The sequence below is a fragment of the Anastrepha obliqua genome, chromosome 2, assembly GCF_027943255.1.
Source record: "Anastrepha obliqua isolate idAnaObli1 chromosome 2, idAnaObli1_1.0, whole genome shotgun sequence".
Lineage (NCBI taxonomy): Eukaryota > Metazoa > Arthropoda > Insecta > Diptera > Tephritidae > Anastrepha > Anastrepha obliqua.
Window position 1 is genome coordinate 88,284,994 of NC_072893.1, and position 21,457 is coordinate 88,306,450.

The 21,457-nt window shown below is 36.8% G+C and overlaps 3 protein-coding genes across 4 annotated transcripts in view; 2 read left to right on the plus strand and 1 right to left on the minus strand.

Moving 5' to 3' along the window:
- Positions 1-404: 404 nt before the first annotated feature.
- On the plus strand, positions 405-2,181 carry LOC129239149 (exosome complex component RRP45). 2 transcript variants are annotated; one of them, XM_054874477.1, is made up of 5 exons: positions 405-618; positions 708-1,080; positions 1,141-1,725; positions 1,781-2,008; positions 2,076-2,181. In XM_054874477.1, the coding sequence occupies exons 1-5, from the start codon at positions 553-555 to the stop codon at positions 2,117-2,119; spliced, it is 1,296 nt and encodes a 431-aa protein (XP_054730452.1). In that variant the 5' UTR covers positions 405-552; the 3' UTR covers positions 2,120-2,181. The 2 variants fall into 2 exon arrangements, with proteins under 2 accessions (XP_054730452.1, XP_054730451.1); XM_054874476.1 differs by having other exon boundaries at positions 409-618; positions 2,073-2,181.
- A 1,463-nt stretch (positions 2,182-3,644) lies between these two features.
- Positions 3,645-4,996, minus strand: LOC129239151 (histone deacetylase complex subunit SAP30 homolog). Its single transcript, XM_054874482.1, has 2 exons — positions 4,132-4,996; positions 3,645-4,066 (listed from the first exon to the last, which is right to left on the minus strand). Exons 1-2 carry the CDS (start codon positions 4,525-4,527, stop codon positions 3,938-3,940), a joined length of 525 nt encoding a protein of 174 aa, XP_054730457.1. The 5' UTR covers positions 4,528-4,996; the 3' UTR covers positions 3,645-3,937.
- Positions 4,997-6,550: 1,554 nt separating this feature from the next.
- Positions 6,551-21,457, plus strand: part of LOC129237544 (plastin-3) — a 61,884-nt gene continuing 46,977 nt past the window's right edge. Inside the window, exon 1 of the mRNA XM_054872358.1 lies at positions 6,551-7,160. Coding sequence (XP_054728333.1) covers positions 7,086-7,160 — 75 coding nt within the window. The 5' untranslated portion in view covers positions 6,551-7,085. The remainder of the gene's footprint in view (positions 7,161-21,457) is intronic.

Consider the following 21,457-nt stretch of genomic DNA (forward strand, 5'->3'; position numbering starts at 1 on the left):
CCAAATAAAAAACATTTAATTGCTTAAAGTTGGCCAGTTTTGTTAAAAGTCCGTTTACACCATTCAATTACAATAAATGTTCAGTGAAAAATCATTTTATGTAATCAGCCTTTTAGCGAAAGAAGAAAATACATACAGAATAAGGCACATTTATATACATTTATAAGGATAAATTAGTGGGACTGCTTATTTATGCAATGTAAATGGCTTTCAGGAAAAAATTAAGGCAATTACAAGTATGCTAGGAAGTGCCAAAAGAGTTTTGAGTTCGTATTTCAGGAAAGTCAACCTATCGTAAGTCGCTCAATAATTTCCTACAGGCAGTCCAGTTCGAGTCTCGAAACTAAGATTCTCGATTTCGCTCTTCTTCATTTTCTTGTCATTCCGTCTTGTTGTGTTTCCCATTTCTCTTCTTAAAATTCGTAAATATTGCGAAACCTAACCTCACAATGTTGCAATAAACATAAAAGTGTACAGAAAACACCGAGCGGTAAAATTCGATAAAAAAAACTTTGTTCACCCAGCTATTAAGAACAAGTGTGACACCTTAACATGAAGGAGACGCCACTTTCAACCATTGAAAGTACTTTCATCACCCAAGCAGTCAAAAAGAATTTGGTAATTAGCCAAAGTGACGCGTCGAACACGCGGTGGCTGGAGGTATTTTCATTAAACCTGCATTTTTACTATCTCACATTACGTTTCAGCGCCTCGATGGTCGAAAAAATGATGAATTTCGTAAAATAACAATCAATTTCGGTGCCGATTGGGGCAGCGCTCTAGTAGCGCTTGGTGAAACTAAGGTGCTAGCACAAGTTTCCTGTGAGTTGGGTGTCCCAAAGTCGACGCGTCCTAACGAGGGTTTGATTTACATCAATGTGGAATTGGGACAGATGGCAGCGCCACATTTCGAGTCCGGTCGCAACTCTGAATTGAATGTACGAATTAGTCGCACCTTGGAGCGAACATTCAAAGATTCACGTTGTGTTGATTTGGAATCACTTTGTGTCACAACAGAGGAACGCGTGTGGGTATTGCGCATCGACTTGAATGTTCTCAATCATGAAGGCAACTTAATAGGTGAATTAAAAAAAAAAAACTAATTAAGTGCTTTTGAATTTTAATTTCGTTGCTTTTTAGACTGTTGTTCAGTGGCCGCGCTCAGCGCTCTGATGCATTTCAAGCGTCCGGATGTTAGCATCATTGATAACGATGTACACATACACTCCGCTGCAGAAAAGGAACCTATACCTATGGTCATGCATCACTATCCGGTTTGTGTTAGTTATTGTCTATTCGATGATGGCCGTTTGGCAGTTGCCGATCCCAGCGTGTTAGAGGAACGCACAGCCGATTCAGCTATGGTCTTCGGTTTGAATTCCTTCCGCGAATTGTGCTGTCTAAACTTGGGTGGGACAACCCTCACAAGCTCTACACTTCTACTACAATGTGCAACACGTGCCGCACGCCGTGCTAAATTCGTAGTGGATTACGTTAAGGAAACACTAGAATTAGATACAATGGCACGAGAGGATAACAAAAACCCGGGATTCACTGAATGCGTGCGCCTTAATAAAATTACCGCATTGACAGAGAACCGCTTGGCATTGCGTTTACGTAATTTCAAATTGCAAGAAACGCCAGAGGTGAAGGGAGAAAATGCTATGGAAACAAGCGGTGATGAGGAGGAGAGTGATGAAGACGGCTCGGAAAAGAAGCAAAATAGTATGTAATGCTTTTGTATAATTTCGTATTTAATTGTTACCTACATTTTATACAGTCGTTTCCATCGATGCCCAAACTGCGGTACTGGAATCCAACCAATCTAATATCAAATGGGTGCCGGATGATGATGACGCTGAAAGTAATATTGAAAGTATGTGTTCTGATAACGTCATTGAGGAGGACGAAGAAAGTGAGCGCAGCCTGTCACAGCAAGTGGAAAAACAAATGCGTAGAAACCCGAAGAAGCAGTCGAAACGTTCATTAATTAAAAAACATTTGACACGTAAGTTGTAAATAGAACAGAGTATTTTTTGAGATGAGACAGTAATTTATTTTATTTCCATTAGAAGATGCTGATAGCGACTCAGAGGAAGAAACAAAAGTAATATTGTGAAGATGAATAAAAACTTCAATTATAAAATTAAATTAGTAAGCTGGTACTCTTTCCAACTGGTATTTTTAATTTTTTTTTTATTTAAGTATTTTATTTCATATAATATTTTTTGTGTACCTAAGCCAATTCTGTCTTTTATTTGTACAACAACAAACAACTAAAAGCTTACACTAACATAATTTGAAAAGAATAAAATTCAATAGATGAGCACTGAATGGAATATTAACGCTAATACAGTAGCAAAAATAATTTAAAAATAAAAAAAAGTAGAAGAAAGAAAACTAAGTAAAAGAAAAAAGTATACCGTTCCCACGACAGTCGGTTCTATGTTACCGAAACGACCCGGATTTATATCCGGCCAAGGACTGTCACTCCAGCAGCATTCCCCGTACGTAAGTATGGGGAATGTTTATGCTGCTACAACAACAACAACAATATACAACAAGTTTATTTGTAGCCAAAAGCAAAATGCAAAACAAGGACATTATTGGAATATTCGTGCAGGTTTTGTAAAACACTTCCGAGTGAATTTCAATGCAATTGCCAGAAAATTTCAATGAAATTCCCGATTAACTTTACGAAGTTGCTCCTATGCAGTGCAGCTTTAGAACTCGTGAATTCGGGTTCCACAGTAAAAACAATAGATCAGAAGTAAGCAAATTTTATTTAGGGGCAACCAAGCTGTTATGTCTCTAATTTGGTTAATTGTAGCAGGTATAGCAAAGTCCTTGATACTGGGGCGTATAACATATAATATTATGCTATCAAGGACTTTGCTATACCTGCTACAATTAACCAAATTATTATTGCTACAACAACAACAACAATAGCATATATGTTCCTACGACAGTCGGTTCTATGTTACCGGAACGACCCGAATTTATATCCGGCCAAGGACTGTCACTTCAGCAGCAGTCCCCATATGTAAGTGCTGCTACAACAACAACAACAACTTAGCATATATGTACATATGTACCATATATATATAATTGGCTCATGCATCCTTTGTTGGGTACTTGAGCTCACTCCTTACTCCAATTTGTGGTGTGTGATGTAAATCCATAAATGGAAGGATCTATTGGTTTACGCCACGACCGAATGACAGCAGCCTTTTTCATGGCGTTCCCCTCCGACAGTCGGATTTGCTACATATCCGGCCAAGGATTGTATCTTCAGCAGCACTCCTCGTACATGTATGGGGAATGTTTTTGGCGCTACAACAACAAAAAAGCTTTTTCATTGCAGTCTCCAAGAGTAACAACGTTAATTTTATACATTAACACATTACGGATCGGAAACATAAGCATGACAATCGCGCCTCTTCAGGAAATGATAGAGCTCAGTACAATTCTATCACGGGAAAATTCTTAAGAAATTACTATTCAAGGGTTATACAATTCCATAACGCGCAATTCTTAGCCCAATGTCGCCATCGCACAGTCTGAAACTAAATAGTACCAAGTGTGAAAAAAACGTCTGTTTAGTATTTAATTAGTATTGCAAAAATTTAACAATCACTTTCTTTATTCAACAGAGTTGTGTAGTTAACTTTTTACATTTCTATAAATATACTTACGCACATAAAATTAAAAGAATTATTTACATAACCCTTTTATTATAGATTAACTGCATAATTCTAGTTTTCAAAATGAAGTAAACAATAACACGATGATCAATGTTGACTTAAAACTAAGTACATTTACATGAAGCAAACTTTATACACTAAGTTTTTGATGATGCTGCTGTTATTGCCGGCTTAAATGTTGAAGGAAAATAGCACTAAATCACCAAATACCTGGAGACCTAACTCCGTTTTCCTCAGGTTGTGTCATTGCCAATGCCATTTTTCTGATCCAGCTTATTCGAATTGGTTTTCACCATATACACAAAGTAGGTGATGATTTCCTTCTCTTTGATTGGAATCGTTTTGAAATGCTTTACGATTGCCTAAAAACAAAAAAACACACACAGAGTTAAATTAGAATTTTTAAAAACACTCGAAATATACTCACATCGGCCAACTGCTGCCGTTTCATGCCGGGTCTGGTTTGCACTTTATAGTGACGTTTGTAGCGTCTCAAGGTGTTCACTTGTAGAGAATAGAGATCGGGCATGGTATCCTGCATTTCGTTGTCTGTCTCATTACTATCTTCTTCAGAATCCTTGCGTCGACGTTTGCTGCGCGCAGACTGTATCTGGCACTTGTGGTATTCACAGATGTAAATGCGTTCCGCGGTGGGGTCATTACGTAGTTTCAGCCGTTTTTGTTGTACTGTTTTTTGTATACGTTTGCTATATCTCGCATTCCCCGCTGGATTTCGGCAGCGCTCATCGTCGTCGATAAGGCAACACGTACTGTGCCCATCACGAGAGTCCTCCTCTCCTGTACTAAACCCACCATTATTCATGGCAACCACTATTTTTTATGTTTTAATAATCGAGCAAAATATTATGTTGACTTCTTCTTAAACCGTTCCGATGTTTGTTTGTTGCTTTCAAAATGTCTTAGCTTTAAACAATTATTTTTCTTCTGTCTTTATATAAATTAAAGTGCAACAATTACGCAAAACTTTCACACTTCACTACCCCGACGCTCTACACCAGTTTTGAACGCTTCTCATGACGAGGTCACGTAGTCATATTTTGTTTTATTTATTTGCAACTTTTTCCATTAAATTTTGGTAATTGGTTGATTAAGTATGTATAAAATTGGTGTGTTAGCGCGTATTCTATCCAACAAGCACTTCCACAAATTTTCCGGAAAAATAATTTCAACACACAGGCGTCAAATATGCGAAGGAACAATTGGAACAAAAGTTGCAATGGATTGCAAAAAGAAAAATAATCTGACGAAGTTAAAAAGCAAGGCGAATTGATAGAAGGTGACTTCGGTAGAGCAACGGCACTTCCATGTGAGAATAAATTGAATGCGCCTTCCGAATTCGCTATGACGTCAGTAATGCAGATAATGAGACGAGAAAGCGAAATCAATGGAAATTGTCAAACATATGAAATTAACAAATAAAACAGTTAACTTCATTTTTTGTGTTCTTATATCTGCAGCGCTGACGTTACCCGACTCTCAAAATCCCAAAAAATTAAGTTGCGGTTTTTTTAATATATACATATATATAATTGGCGCGTACACCCCTTTTGGGTGTTTCGCCGGGCTCCTCCTCCTATTTGTGGTGTGCGTCTTGATGTTGTTCCACAAATGGAGGGACGTACAGTTTCAAGCCGACTCCAAACGGCAGATATTTTTATGAAGAGCTTTTTCATGGCAGAAATACACTCGGAGGTTTGCCATTGCCTGCCGAGGGGTGACCGCTATTAGAAAAATGTTTTTCTTAATTTTGGTGTTTCACCGAGATTCGAATCAACGTTCTCTCTGTGAATTCCGAATGGTAGTCACGCACCAACCCATTCAGCTATGGCGGCCGCCTCTCTGTTTTTAATACATATATAATATCTCTAACTAGCATGTATTGGGAAGGGAGCTGACGTCAGACTTGTCAAAATCGCGAAAAAGGCAACTGGTTATGCAAGGCGCCACCTACGGTACTCAATTCGCTTTGGCATGCCATACTGTTGCCACACTTATGCCAATTGTGCGGTTATGATTTTCTATTAATGAAACTTTTAAGCAGCATATAGAGTTCAGAAGAAAACGTCCAGTAAATGTTGACGCAATTGTTTTTCTAGACAGAGACATTTGATAATGAGAGATTAGAAGTGTGTGCCCTGTAAAATTGTAAAATACAAAATATTTATTAGGTTATCAAAAGATATTAGTAAACTATACCGTAAATATATGCAACCAAAAGTAACCAGAAGTTACTTAAATGGAAAATTTGTGAACCAAAATATCTAACCAATAAGATCAAAGTGGTTTTATCTCAAACTCAAACCAAGAAAGGTAGCGGAACGTTGAATGCACACTTTTCTATTCTATCACCCGTGGCTTACATTGCTGTTGTGTTGGAATAACCTTATGGTAAAAGTGGAGTCAGCTGATTTTTGTCAGTCAAATGCGTTTCTTTTAATCGGAATCTCTAACGAAATAATCGGATATAGATTGAAAAAAGAGAAAGCATATCAGAAAGTTGAAATGTTAGTAGCAATAGCAAGAAATTGTTTATAAACTGCGTATTGCCATTAACAAGCTTGTACCAAATTTTCGTGAGCACTTCTTAAGCATGTTTTTTCAAACTGAGTTTTTGCTTTTCTTGACCTCACTCAAAAAACATTTGTCGTTTCCGTTTAATTATTGGACTAAATTTGAAATCGGCAAGCCAGATTCACAATATAATACATTACAAATTTGATACCTTCGTTGTTTGAGCTTCAAATCATCCCTGCTGTTGTCGAAGTCTTGCTCAAAACGAAAATGAAAATTAAACGCTGATTTCACTTTGCATTCTTTCGCAAGTTGTGAAGCAGTGTGGTTCAATTTATTCAAGTTCGCAAAATCAGATAGGAAAGAAACGCTACTTGTCGCCCGCCCTTCAACATACACTCAAGAAAAAAAATCAACAAATATACACGTTTCAGTTGTTTTATTTGTGTTCTTTGAGTGAATTTTAAGTAGAAGACGTTTACAAAAAAGAAAAGTGCATTAAAGCGCGTACCCAATTTGAGGTATATTGAAACAAAAGCACGAATAGAATAAAATAATTTCCTAATAAGTGAAGTCGCGAAATATAATTCAGAATCTGAAAGTTCCGAGTGTTGTGAGTGTGGTTGTAAAGAGACTCAAATACGTATACGTACAAGCGGAAGAAAGAACGTCGCTGTTGCCGTTGCCGTTGTTGCCGCAGTCGCAGTCGTAGTCTTCATTGTCGGCGAAGAAGTAGAAAAGAGGAAAAGCAGTTTAGTGATTCAAGAAGCTCGTTGGTGGCAAAGAATTTCACACTACAATAATCTCGCGAAAAAGTTGATAACTAAAAACAAATTATAGATACGTAAAATGTCGGTTTTAAACAAATTTACAAAAACCTTATCAGCGGATGAAAAGGCGGAAATATTGGAAAAATTTACAGAAGTAAGTAAACGAAAAAAGACAAAGCGCCCCCCACAAAGAAAATGCTTGAAAAGGAAATGTTTGTGGGATGGCAGCAGAAGTCGCTGTTTTTGACGCCAGCGTTGTATGTGCGTTGCCGCTTCGTTTGCAGTCGGCATGTTGTTTGCACAAGTGTTTTTTTTATTGCCTGGGGGAGTCAAAAATTAAAAATCTGTTTTGTTTGAAAAAAAAAAAAATATATATATATATATATTACACCAAATTGGCATTCTAAATGTAGGAACAATTGATGAGTCATGTTGCTGTTTCGGTGAAGATAGTGGTACACAGTAGAGGTAGAACAGACGTCTGATGCGCAAACTGAGGGCGAGGTCACCCAATGACTGATGGGATGTGGCGTCGAACTGCGCTGTTCGGCGTCGCGCAGCCATGAGAGTATACAGTGTCCTTTGCTATGCACAACCGGTGCCGGCTCTACCTTCATTTATTAATGACTGCTTTAAAGGAGTGTCCTGTTAAAATAAAATAAAATTTAAAGAAAATGATATAAAAGGAAACTGAAATGCAATATAAAAAGCTTAAGTAAGGCATTAAAAGCGCAATTGTGTACCTAAAGTTGGTAGTTTACTCTCAACTGGGGTGGCTTTTATATGTATATAAATAAATTTTGTTTGAATTGTGTCGAGTGTCCCTAAGTGTATTCAGTCTTCGCTGATGGCTGGGGATGGATTTGTGTGCTCTTAAATCCAAAGACCGCCCTGCCCTGTTTTGGGTGGTGTGTAAAGAAAACGAAGTCAGGATATGAACTTCATTCAGCTTTTACCGCAAATATTTCCATTTCGATGCTTTCGCGCTATTGTGCATTAATTCCGGCAACGACTTTTGCTGCGCTAACTTGGCAACAGAACGTAGTCGCTTTTCATGCCCCACATGCTGATCCTTTCTTTGCTCCAATAATTGACAAATGCAGTTCCTACATACGCAAAAACCGTTAGTTAGTGCACAAGTAAGGAGCAATGTGCATTTTCTACTATTGCTGGATGGAACGCATGTAAACTGTCAAGCTCAATGGCGTACATGGAAGGCAAATATGCGTGTGTATTCCTTATATATGTAGTGTTGGAAATAAAAATAAGAACAATTATAAAAATAACGTCCCAGCTGAAAAAAAAAATTATATGAAGGTCAGTGGATCTACGTTACCAAAAGTCCGTTACCCACATTCCCATGGCAGCCGGTTCTACGTTACCGGAATGACTCGGGTTTTTCCCGACCAAGGGCTGCCGCCCAGTAAACTAGCTCTGTCTAGTGTACCGTATCCCACCAAAAGTCCTCATATTTACATACATATATCCGGACAAGTGCTGTCACTTCAGTAGCAAAGGAGGTTGGCTTAACCGGTTCATGGCTCTTTTTTTTTAAGTGCGAGGACTTTTTTCAAAGTGGCGATATACATTTACACAATGTAAATCGTAGTATACAGCTCCACGTTCAACATTCAGCAGAATCACCTTTATTTTTAAGCCCCTGATTTCTTAGTGGCATAAAGTTGAATAAGTTAGTGCAAGGTTTGATCGGTATTGAGACTATTTGCCAATTTACAACTCATGCTTCGAGACTTTGTCTCACATCAACGGCATGCATTTCCTGTTCACGGCAACATGCCAAATTTTATAATGAATTCCAGTAAAGAATGACTGCAGAACAAATAAATGTGAAAATGAAAATAAAAGAAGAACGTGATCATATAATTTTCTCACCATTGTATGCATTTGAATATTCTTATGTGCACATATTCTTATGTCCATATGTCATTTATTTATTTACCGAGTTTTTGAACAGATTAGCAACGTCCTTTTCAAAAATATAATATGATTTTAAAGATCAAACCTAGAGTAAAGAAAACTTTTATTCAAGCAGTATTCTAGCCTATATAGTTTTCTACCAGAACACTTGCAGTGATTTGAATAATCGACTGAATTCCTTTTTTAAATTTTCATTTTATTGCACAGCTGCAAATCTTTATTGCATACGAATATGTAGAAGCAGAGGTGCTGGGTGAGAAGAGTTGAAGGCATTGAGTATCATTTGTCAATTTATGTATGTACACACATACATACATACATGCGCTCTCTACATTATTGTATACTCTTGAGCCCGATTGTAACTCAATAAGAGCACACACTTGGCTGACTGCGTAGAAGGGAGGGGTGTGGGCGTCAAAGGGTGATCTAGTTGCCAAAGTGCCTAGTTGTGACTGAGCTGCATTGTTCGTTCTCGTCGAAGCGCAGCGATGCAAATATCCAAGTGCACCACTTCAAAGCGTCTTTTATCCGACAGTGTCGCATTTATATTTATTGAATATTATCACAGAAGTACTCATGCATTTTTATGGCGGCGCTTACGTCTTGAATAATGAATGTGTTTGCACCAGTCGTATGCGGGGGATCAGCGGATTGGTGCAAGCAACGATTTTCACAAACACACCACAGATAAATAGTGGCATGAACGACTGCACTTGCATTCCAATAGCAGCCATGCCTTTTGATCCGATTAATTGACTTGAGTCGCCAAGTATTTGTGAGTGCCTCCTTTCAAAGTCGCCTGTTTGGACTCAATGTTGGTTGTTGATTGCATTGTTCACTTTATTGTGCTTTTGTGTATAGCATTAAAAGGCATAAACGCAAAGTTATAAAATGCTAACCAACAAGTCAAGGTCTTTAAAATTGCTTTATGATAAATGCTACGCAATGCGAGTACAATACAAAATATTGTTGAACTAAGAAAAAATCAAATAAAATATACTTATGTATATGTATGTACATATGTATGCACGCAATCGTACTGAACGCAAATAACGCACATACAAAAGTGCAAAAGTACAAATATGCAACGTATAAAAAAGCGGCTTGATTATGCCAACGCCAGCTGTACCCATGCAAGCAACAATCACGTACTCTTACGTACAAACATTGTATTTTGTACCTAATCTTTATCTAGCAGCTGTGTGCGATATGTGAATATCAGTTGCACTTTCATCGTTATTCGCATTTGTTACGTTAACCGCCCGTGCATTCAACCAACCGCTGAGTGTCAATCAGAACCCCAGCAGTCCATTTCACACCATACGCTAACCCGCTCCCCGTTATCATTTTGTTTGTTTATCAAACACCTTCTTACGGAGCACTCTAAAATGGTGAATTACAGCTATTGAAGTTATTAAATTGTTTAATATAAATGTGCTCCACATATATTGAATTAAATTCAATTAAATTAATTAGTTTTTTTTTAAATTTATTACTGTTTAGTGTAATATTGTTGATAAATTGGCTTGCCATCTTATAAGCGACACGCAAAAATAAAAAAATGTCTACAATCTTTTGCCATGAACGAGGATCTATCATAACTAAAAATATGTATGCAAATCTATAGGTAAATAAAATATGGGGCTTAAAACTGTAAACTGGTTGTACACTGCGCTTCCTCTACCACGAGGTCACTATTTGGTGGGTAAAGTTGGGAAAAATGATTCCAAGAGCAAACTGGAACGGGTACAGAGGTCAACATCCATGCTTATCACAAGAGCGCTGCCTTCTACCCCCATCAAAGCTCTTCAGACTCTAGTCCTTTTTCGCATAGATATCTATGGCAAAAATCGGGTTAATTGCATCGCAATCAGATTTGAGCAATCCAAAATTCTCGGAACTCTACTGGGAACATATAGTGAACTAAATTACACTTATTTACTGCTATGTCTTTCAAGCTGTGCTATAGAAGAAGACGCGTTGTGGGTCAGGAACTTGCCAGTTGTAGCACAACAGATCGCTATCTACCCTAACAGTCAATAGCCATACAATCTCTACACTGCAATCATACTTTTTCCACAGTAGAACTTTAATGTAGGGCTATTCTACGTGAGATGGCTTTGCGGCGTATCATGAACGTTATCTGGATCCCTGGACACAGGCATCTTAAATCGGAGAAGTGTGCCGAGTATCTGGGCATCCCTTTATCCTCAAGCAAACTCTGGATCAGGTCGGTGTACATCGCGTAGGTCAACAGTAGGTGGACCACGGAACCCTTTTATGAGGTGACTAGACTGGTCTAGCCTGGCCTAGAAAGAGAGAACACAGAACTAGGGACCTTATAAATCTAGATCCGCCTTCCATTAGTGCAGTGGTGGGTATTACCACCGGGCCCTGCCTAATGGGTACACACGAAAGCATATGTAGTTTCCCTGTGATTTCTTCTGTCGCCAATGCAGAAACGAAGAGCGAGTGGAGAGTATTGAACATTTGCTGTGCTAGTGTCTTCGCTCATATTAAATCGTTGCCGTCTGGACTGGTTGGACGAGTGTGTGAGTAAGTGTGAAATGAGCGAGCAAATTTCTGCTGCCGAGTTCCCGGTGACATGACAGCCGAAGTTACTCTCACCATTTTGCTTCGTGTGACCAAACCTGGTAGTCTATCATCCTTGATTTACGAAGTGATATGAGCGGGGACTGCGTTGATTCTTTTCGTGTATCACCAACACAATCTCATTTTGTTTTTGTAAACAAAAAGCTATCATTACCCCGGTTACGTTAACCAATCAGCTGCTTCCTTCAAAATCGCTGAGAGCCGGTTAAAGGTCTGATGTTGACTCCATCTCTATATTCTGAACGTTGTGTATGGTATTTTCATATGGATTTTCATGCGCATTATGAAACCAATGGTGGCTTTGTTGAATTTGTACCGAGTATAGAAGTCGACATCGTTTAGCTCAAATAGTTTGAAGCTGTTTATGATACATTTTTGACATTGCATCGTTAATAATTTCGCAATCACGTCCAATATTTTTAAAATAACTTTGTTTTTGCAATAAAGTATTCAGACAAAAATCACACAACTTATGCTTCCCGAAAATACACAAAACTAAAAATTGTATTTAATTTTAATAGTTTGCCGACTGATTTAGTACCAGCTTTACCGATTTTACGTTTCGAGTTGACTTTTTGAGTAAAAGTTGAGGGTTGTGTTCAATTTATTTACAGTAGACTTTGACTTCACTACCACAAAGCGGTTTTATTTTTGTAAAAGTCAGAAGCATTTAAATACCGTTTCACAAATATTTTTTACTTATATATATTGATTTTAGTAAAATTTGTGATACAGTAGCTAGAAATCATTTTGGGCTCGACAAATTCTGTTGTATTTCTCATAAATTTACTTATATTTTCGCAGCATTTCGGTCGCCCTAGTTCAATGGGTTGGTGCGTGACTACCATTCGGAATTCGAAGAGAACGTAGGTTCGAATCTCGGTGAAACACCAAAATAAAGAAAAAGTTTTTTCTAATAGCGGTCGCCCCTCGGCTGGCAATGGCAAACCTCCGAGTGTATTTCTGCGATGAAAATGCTTCTAATAAAAAATATCTGCCGTTCTTAGTCGGCTTTAAACTGTAGGCCTCTCCATTTGTGAAACAACATCAAGAGGCACCTCACATATAGGAGGAGAGGTTCGGCCAAACACCCATTAGTGCAGTGGTCAGTATGTATATATATATATATATTTATACATGTATATATATATATATATATATATATATATATATATTCGCAGCACTCGCAGGTACGTATTTGCTTCGTCCTGCTGTGTTATAAATATTTGTTTGCTTCTATTTCAACATATAAATTTCAGAAATTCATACTTAGCACGAGACAAATCTCATACCAATGTTTGACAAATTGAATTTCTCCTTCTGACAATGGTTACTTCTTTTGACAAAGCTAGACATGATATGGCCAAAACATTTCAGCTGTCACTTGTCTAGCTCCAAATGATTGTTGTGTGTAGATAAGCAAATTAAGTCTAAAGAGCGCTTATCAGATTAAGATTTGTCTTCCGCTTTGCGTATGAAATCAGATTTCATATACGTATACCCTGTAGGGAGTTCAAAGTTTAACATAATTCTACAAAAGAGAATGAAATATAAATACGTTGGGCGTGATGTTATTTTTCTGGTAGGTCTTGTCGAGTATTAAGAATCGAAATATCGAATTCGCCAAGCACCCCTAAAACTTTTTCATAAAAAATATAATTGATGAAAAAATATGATGAAATTTATGATTGAAAATTTATATTCTGTTTTTATTCAATTAAAAAATATTTGTAAGGTGTACGCAGACTTTATGGGCTATGTGTACAACCATTAGGTACACACATACACACCTACTTATGTGCGTAAAAATCAAGCAAAATGGTGAAAACATCAATATCATGTGCCTGATAGAGGTCAGACCAAAGCACCTGACTGCTTCATTGAATTACCATTTTGAAGTGGATGGCTTCATACGAGTATATACTCGTGTGATGTATGTAAATAGATTAGATTAAAATTATTTGATTCTTACAATGAAAAGGTTCAAAGTTCTAAATTGATTGAATTAATCTTTAAATAAAATGATGGTTTAATGTTTTTAACGATAACGAAAATTTTTGCATTTCACGTCATTTGTACATTTCCCAAGCAGTTCCATAGGCAGTAATTATATTGAGGACCTGTATTTTGGCTAAAGTGTTATAAAATACGACTTCTAAATAATAAAAAAATTGTACATTTTGTTAAGGAATTGGGTTTTGTTGTTTGGGGAATATTGCTAAGGTAAACCCAACGCAGTGGGAACGAAAAATGTGTTGTTGCTCATGTTCACTCATAAAACGGAATAAGGGCAGTTTGCCCATAAATTTGGGGTTAGTGTAGCAGAATTGCTGAGATTTTAACAAAATTTTATAGAAGATTCGCGAAATTGTTTACAGCCACCCACATTACCACACACATGACCGCTAAATATTTTTATTTCGTAATAAATGTATTCAAATTTACTTAACATGCAATATCCATGTATGATGATATATTTTGCCCTTGCAGCTACCGTTAGAAAATATGTTTCATGACGTCAGTGTAAACGTGGCATTATGATTTCAGTCCAAGTGCAAGCAGGTTAACTTGACTGCTTATTAAATGTCTATTCGTCTTGAATCCCATACATACAGCCTTCATAGATTATGTTAACAAAGCTCTGTTAAAACCGAAATTTCAGTTGGAGACCACGAATTTCACTGTTAATAAATCTGCCTTACCGAATTTCTTGCCAGTACTGTAATTTCGTAGTTTGGCAACCCAATTTTCATTTTACCGCGCTATTTCCATGCCCGAATACAGAGAACTTATTTGATGATGCAATTTTGAAAATGAAATGTTAAGACAGCAATTTGCTCACATGAGAAAACGGGACAAAACAGAAATTTGACAGATGCTATGACACATTTAGTAGAAGGTGGGTTGTGAAGTTATGCTTAGGTGGTAACGTAACGCAGATATATAGTACAATACCAAATGTTTGATGATTTTGATGAACATGTGACTTAAAAAAATTATTCGAAATATAAATTTCAATCCGCTATAAAAATTTCTGTATTTAACTTCTGCTGGGTATTTTGTTTTCACGCTCGTCATTCGTTAAAATTTTCAAAATATTGCTTAAGCAATTAACATTTTTATTTAGGCTAAGTAATACGAGTATTCTTGTATACTACATACATACATACACTTGTGCTCACATAATTAAGCCAGTTTATTTTTTTACAATTTTTGCTGTATTTTTCATGGACATTTTTGCAAAGTGTGAGCTTGTCAAATAGTAGTAACTAAGTTAAATCAAGTGTCGAGTTGATTTTTAACAATACTTTTTGGATTCGATTTTGAGCATTTTCTTCCATATAAAAAACTTCTATGCAGGTACTGCATGCCCAGAAGTTTCCAAAGCTTCTGATTAAAAAGTTAAAATTTTTTTATAAAAAGTTAGCGTGAAAAATGTTGTGAATATTGTGAAGAGATGAAACACTTGCAGCAGAATAAATTGAGTAATGATTTCCTAACAAAACCTTTTGCACACAAATAACTTTTTTACTAAATAAAAAAATAATGTTTGGTGTAGGAAATTTTTACCTTACTCCGTTGCTTGTCCAAAACGTACGACGCTATTTGCAAAAATTATGAATCTTCCGATTTTTTCCTTGTAAGTAAAGCTTCCCTTATCAATATGTATATGCATAAAATACATAAAACTACAAGCATATAAAATCGGTAAATTTTGGTGTTTGGTAATTTGCAGCCATCCACTGAGTCATGCTGCAATAAAATTGCGATTAAAATACGGTATTTATTGTAGAGGTGCGTCAGTTGGTTAAGCGATAATTTCATAATTTTTTCTTGCAACTTTGCAATATTTTTATTTTATCACTACTTTTCTGCGCTTCGAATAACGATCGAGTTACAAAATTGTCCGGTCGCTAAAAGTTGGTAAATTTGTATGCCGGGTGGGCGGCCAGCGACGGTTTTTATACACGTGCACACTACGTCGCTGGGTATAATGAATTAATGCACATAACTTTTCTTTGTAATGGCCTAACTGAAATGAGACGGGTGTGGACGCATCCATATGTACATATGTCTGTATGTATGTGTAGTATGTATAGTACATCAAAAAACTCAGAATAAAGAACTGGATCGATTTAGCCCTGCCTGTGCAAGCGATAACATTAATAAGAATTGAGATATCTCGTCGAGACTCGGTGCACATCATACACCCTATCTTAAAATAAAAGTATTCTTTCAAATGCCGTTGTTCCAAAATCTTTTTTCTGCTAATCAAATAATAGTCGACTTTATGACATCTGCGTAGTTCTTAGTAGGTTTTTGAATATTGATAAATTTAAAAAAATTGTAAATGCCTCACCCAAGGCAAATCTATCAAAGGGTGTATCGGTAAATCAGCTGATTTGTTTTTTTTTCTTTCGCCGTGGCCAGGTGGCTGTCAGCCCAGAATGAAACAAGGCGAATTCATTCTTTCTTTTCTACGTTGCCAATACTTTGCCCTTGGCCTCATTTTACCGAAAAAAATATTGAGCAAAATTCAACGACATACGAAAAATTATTTTTTAAGATTGTTTTTTATTTAGAAAAAAAAAGAAATCACGATATTGCACAACTTCAAATATAGGCCAAAATTGCGATTCTTGCACTTTTGGTTAAAATATATTGGAAGTCTGAGCCACCAAAACTTAATATTTTTCCTTAATTTTGTCGGCTCGTGTTAATGAAGTCATGCAAATTATTTAATTGCCCAACTTGATCCAACAGCAATGTTCAGGAGTTCAAAGAAATATGATTGCTTAAAAATTGGAAAGTGGACTCTGGAACCACTTCATTAAACAGATCGTTTTTCACCACTAAAACTCACTGGTGGATAAAAATAATTAATTAATATTAAATTGATGTGCTCTTTAAAATCTGTAATTAAATTTAAAGTAAAGTGGAATTAGTGAAGACGATGTAAACAACAAACGGCTGGTTTCTCTTACCGGCACTGCCAGCTTTGAAACTATTTGAAGAAAATGGTGAGTTTCTACACCAGCCTTGCTCTAGTTTCGGAACTAACTAATACCTTTTTGAGAGGCAGTTAAGAAATAAAGATTTAAAGGACTCTTTAAAGTTAGGAATAGTTTATCAGTTCGGTTAGTAAAGTTCACTTTATTGGTTAAATCAGAAAACGAGCGTAATGCCAATAAAGTAGTTAGTGCTAAAATTTTGTAAAATCTTAAATGTATGCATCTGGATGGATTAGTCACCTTCTTAAAAAGATCTAAGTGCTTTAAGCAACTTAGTTAGGGGAAGGAAAACAAATGCAGGCATCACAATGGGCCTTAGGCCCACCGAGTGTCTTGTCTTAAACAAGCTACCTGACTAACCTAACCTAACCTAAATGTATACATAAAAATAAGTTAAAATACCCGAATGACTAGAACCGTGCGCCGGGTAGAATTAGACACCTCTTTACTCACCGTTATTGAATGTTTTTTGCTCGTCAATCATTTCGAAAATTTTTACACTTTGCAAGCTTTGCAAGCGATTAGCAAAATAAGATTCCAATTAAAAACTATTCGCATACAGTTTCATGCCTATTTACTGGGAAAAGTTTGAGCTGAATTGCGTTAGTAATATTTGGCATAAATGACTTCATACACGCAGCACAGCGCAAAGTTTCTTGAACTCTGGTAAGCGGAAACGGCACGTTTTTGAATGTTCATAAAATGCCAACCATCAATATTTATATTGTAATAATAATAAAAAAAAGGTTGCCACCGCAGAGTTGGCATTACCGTCAGCTTGCTTGTCTTACCGCTGTTTCTTTAATAATTTCCTTCACTTTAACGCTGGTGACACTTTGTCTATGTATTTATTTCCCTCTGTCTGACAGTCGTAAATATTCCAGTGGTTGTGGGTGCGTGTAGTAATTTTTTTTGATTGTTGTGACGGTGACAATGTTAGAAATATTGGCGTACTATTTATGTATATGCGCACACACAAAGGTATATGCATACATACAAATATAGTGCATATGCATGTATAGTATAACCACGGCTACTGTGCGTTGTACGTTTGTTTGACACGCGGTTAACCGCAACAACAGCAACACGCTCATGGGCATTGGTGGGAGTTGCTTCGCTTGCATACATTGTAGGTAAAAATACCCATAGTTATATATAGTATGTATGTATGTTGCAAGCGTTTTGAGTGCGTAATGCGTCGGATGTATTGCTGGCGGAATTTAGGCCATTTAATGCGCTGTTGAGTAAAAGTGGTTGGAGAAACTCGTAAAAGACAAAAAGTATTAATTGACAGGCATGATGAGTGTTGATGATGTGTAGGTTCAATAAATAAGTTTTGAAGAAGTAACCATCGATACGTGTTCCTATTGACATTACAAGCCACTAAAGGTCGATAAATACGGTAAGTTTGTCTATTCGTCAAATCAAAACAGAACTACAGAAAATATCAGAGAAAAACAAAGATAAACTGTCTAAAGGAGGTCTGTTGGTAAAAACCTAAACCAAATAGAGAAAACCGACTCATTTCGCATTTAAATATTTCCGTAGCAAAATGTGCATTTGTAATGCGCAACACTAACAGGAAAAAATTATAAAAATCGCAACGGTATTTTCCAACAACTTCAAACTAGCATTTTATTGCACTAAAATGTATTAAGGGGGTCCTCTAGTTTCTCGTCTGTTTTTTTCGGGTTTTTCAATAATTTTTAACGGGCAAACGATCAAAATAATAAATCTCATTGTGTTCACATAATCTTTAGTAACATTTAAATGAGCTCTACAAATTTTTTGAAGACAAAATATATAATAGAATAAAAGTTATAGTGGCCGACAAGAAGACATAAAGTAAAAGAGGTGCTTGACGGTGACCAAGATTGCGGCTGTTTGGCTTATCTGAAATCGAAAAACCAAACTACATTTTAATCTTCATATTTAAGACTAGCGATTGAACTAGAATGAATTCTTAATTAGAAAAATTAATTTTTGTATACACTTTTGAAAATTAAATTCTATTTTTTACTTATTTTTTCTTAATTTTTTCGCTCATAGGAAAAAAACTATCGAAGCAATCATGATAATCCTAGTTCAATCGCTGGCTTATAATATATTAAAGATGAGGTATATATTTGAACAAGATCGGTTCAGTAGTTTTTGAAATATCGTGGTCACTATTTTGAAAAATAGTGTTTCGAGAAAAACGCGTTTCAAAGTTCGCGCAGCGTTGAGCGCGCTAAGTATACCTGCTCCGTTCAAGGCCGTAACTTGTGAGCCACTTCGAATATCGAAAAATCCTTCAGCACATACTTTTAACACATGTTGTAAATGTGATTTATGAAAAAAAAAAATTCGATATTTTCGACCCAAGAAACTAGAGGATCCCCTTAAGCTATGAAACTGCTTGGCGGATGGCGTAGCTGAATGGATTGGTGCGTGACTACCATTCGGAATTCAGAGAGAACGTATGTATGAATCTCGGTCAAAGACCAAAATGAAGAAAAAGTTTTTTTCTAATGGCGGTCGCCTCTCGGCAGGCCATGGCAAACCTCCGAGTGTTTTTCTGCGATGAAAAAGCTTCTAATAAAAAATATCTGCCGTTCGGAGTCGGCTTGAAACTGTAGCTGCCTTCATTTATGGAACAACATCAAGACGTACGCCACAAATAGGAGGAGGACCTCGGCCAAACTCCCAAAAAGAGTGTAGGCGCCAAATATATATATATATGAAACTGCATGCGAAAAATGTTTCTAGACATTCTAATTAAAAACCGTAGAATTGTGATGATGAGTTGTTTATTTTTTAAAATTTTTGTATAAGTTTGAAACGGGGGCTTATAGTGACAGTCCTTGGCCGGATATAAATCCGAGACGTTCCGGTTACGTAGAACCGACTGTCGTAAGAACTTGTCTCGTTTGTCGCTAGCCGTAAATCCAATTTTCAAACCTTGTGCAGCATTTTGAAGCATTCAGACAATTTCAGGGTTTCAAATGTTATTCTAGTATAATAAAGTGCAGGAGGTTTGAGGTGGCTTAAAATTCTCGTTGATTTTTTCATTTTTTCCGTTGGCGGTGTTGAGCATTTTTCCCATATGCACCCAAAAATTTTCTGAATATTTAAAATTTTTGCGAAAAACTTGAAACTTGAATTTATTTGGCTGTTGTTATAGAATAATATACGAGGTGTGTTCAAAAAGTAAGGATAATTTTAATTTTTTCCAAAAAATATTTATTTATTTATAAATTTCTATTTTACTTCCTTCAAAGTTGTCCAACTCAGATAAAATGTACTTGTGCCAGCGTTTTCCGAAACCTCGAAACAGTTCTGATATGCACTTTTTGGTATGTCCTTGAGCTCTCTCAGCGATTCGGTTTTTATCTTATCTCCTCAATCGTCGCAAAACGCCGTCCTTTCATGGGTTTCTTCAATCTTGGGAACAGCAAAAAGTCACAGTCCGGTGAATACGGTTACTGAGGCATGATAACGGTGTTGTTTCTGGCCAAATAATCTCTCATAAGCCAAGATGAGTGAGCAGGTGCATTATCATGATACAAAAGCCATGGATTTTTTTCCAAAATTTCGGGCGGTTTTTCGTATTGCTTCACACAAACGGCGCACAACTCCTTATTTACCGTACGATCTTGTGGTAAGAACTCCTGATGCACTATGTAAATTGGGGTGCTGTTTTTGGTCTTGGCTCTCCTGGACTCTTCCATTGGAACGATTGGGCTTTGGTTTCGATGTCATAACCATATGGCCATGACACTTTAAAGCAAATCTGGGAACTTCGCTACCATACGCTTCATGCCCAAAATTTCCGAAAATATTGCATGGCATGAGCCAACTGATATGCCGATATACCGACAGCCTCAGCAACTTCCCCAATTGTGATTCGACGATTCTCCATAACAATTTTCTTTACTTTCTCAACATTTTCATCGGTTGTTGATGTGCTGGGTCGTCCAAAGCGAGCGTCGTCATTCACATCTTCTCGACCTTCTGTGAAAAGCTTGTACCACGTGAAACATTTTTTTGACTCAGAGTACTCTCACCGTATACCACTGTCAACATTTCAAGTGTTTTTCAGCACTTAATTCCATTTTTACACAAAATTTGATGTAACTTCTTTGATCTATTTTTTCGATAGCAGAAAATCGCCTAACATGCAAAACACTTATCTTATTTATGCCTCTCAAAAACAAACTAAACATGCTGTATTGCTAAAATCGTGAACATATCTTCGAGACGAGTGAAGCAACATAAAAAAAATTAATCGAAAGTTGAATGTATTACGTAGGCCGCGAAATTTGAAAATTCACCTTATTGTTTGAACACACCTCGTACATATATTAAAAAAAAAACTAAGATTAACCCGAAAAAATATAGTCAAAACTTACGGTAAGTACTTAAGGTACGTAGGCGACCGCCGTAGCTGAATGGGTTGGTGCTCCATTTCGTGGCCCCGGATAGGAAACCCTAAATAATAGACAAAGTTGTTTCTAATAGTGGTTGCCCTCCGAATGCATTTCTGCCATGAAAAAGCTTCTCATAAAAACCATCTGCCGTTTGAAGGTGCCATACCACTTTTGATCCCTCTATTTGTGGAAAAAAATCAAGACGCACGCCACAAATAGGAGGAGGAGCTCGGCCAAACACCCAATTAAGGGTGTAAGAAAGTCCGGCCTAATTCAGTAATCGCGATTTATATATGTGCCGCACTACATTCTCACCTATTCACTAATTCAATAACACTTATAGCACACAACTTTCTGACATGTTTACAGAGTCACGAGTTCCGTTTCGCAATTACAAGAAATTTAAATAAGTTTACAAGCGATATCGATCTCAATGGAATTAAAGGAATTTAATGTATGTTATGTATGTAGAATAAAGG

What these genes read in the sequence shown, in the direction of transcription:
- LOC129239149 (XM_054874476.1), top strand. Translation starts at nt 553, where the DNA reads ATGAAGGAGACGCCACTTTCAACCATTGAAAGTACTTTCATCACCCAA. An exon ending in AAGCAGTCAAAAAGAATTTG is followed by an intron (nt 619 to 707) that starts GTAATTAGCCAA and finishes ATTACGTTTCAG; the next exon opens with CGCCTCGATGGTCGAAAAAA. An exon ending in AATTAAAAAACATTTGACAC is followed by an intron (nt 2,009 to 2,072) that starts GTAAGTTGTAAA and finishes TATTTCCATTAG; the next exon opens with AAGATGCTGATAGCGACTCA.
- LOC129239151 (XM_054874482.1), bottom strand. Translation starts at nt 4,527, where the DNA reads ATGAATAATGGTGGGTTTAGTACAGGAGAGGAGGACTCTCGTGATGGG. An exon ending in AACGGCAGCAGTTGGCCGAT is followed by an intron (nt 4,067 to 4,131) that starts GTGAGTATATTT and finishes TTTTGTTTTTAG; the next exon opens with GCAATCGTAAAGCATTTCAA.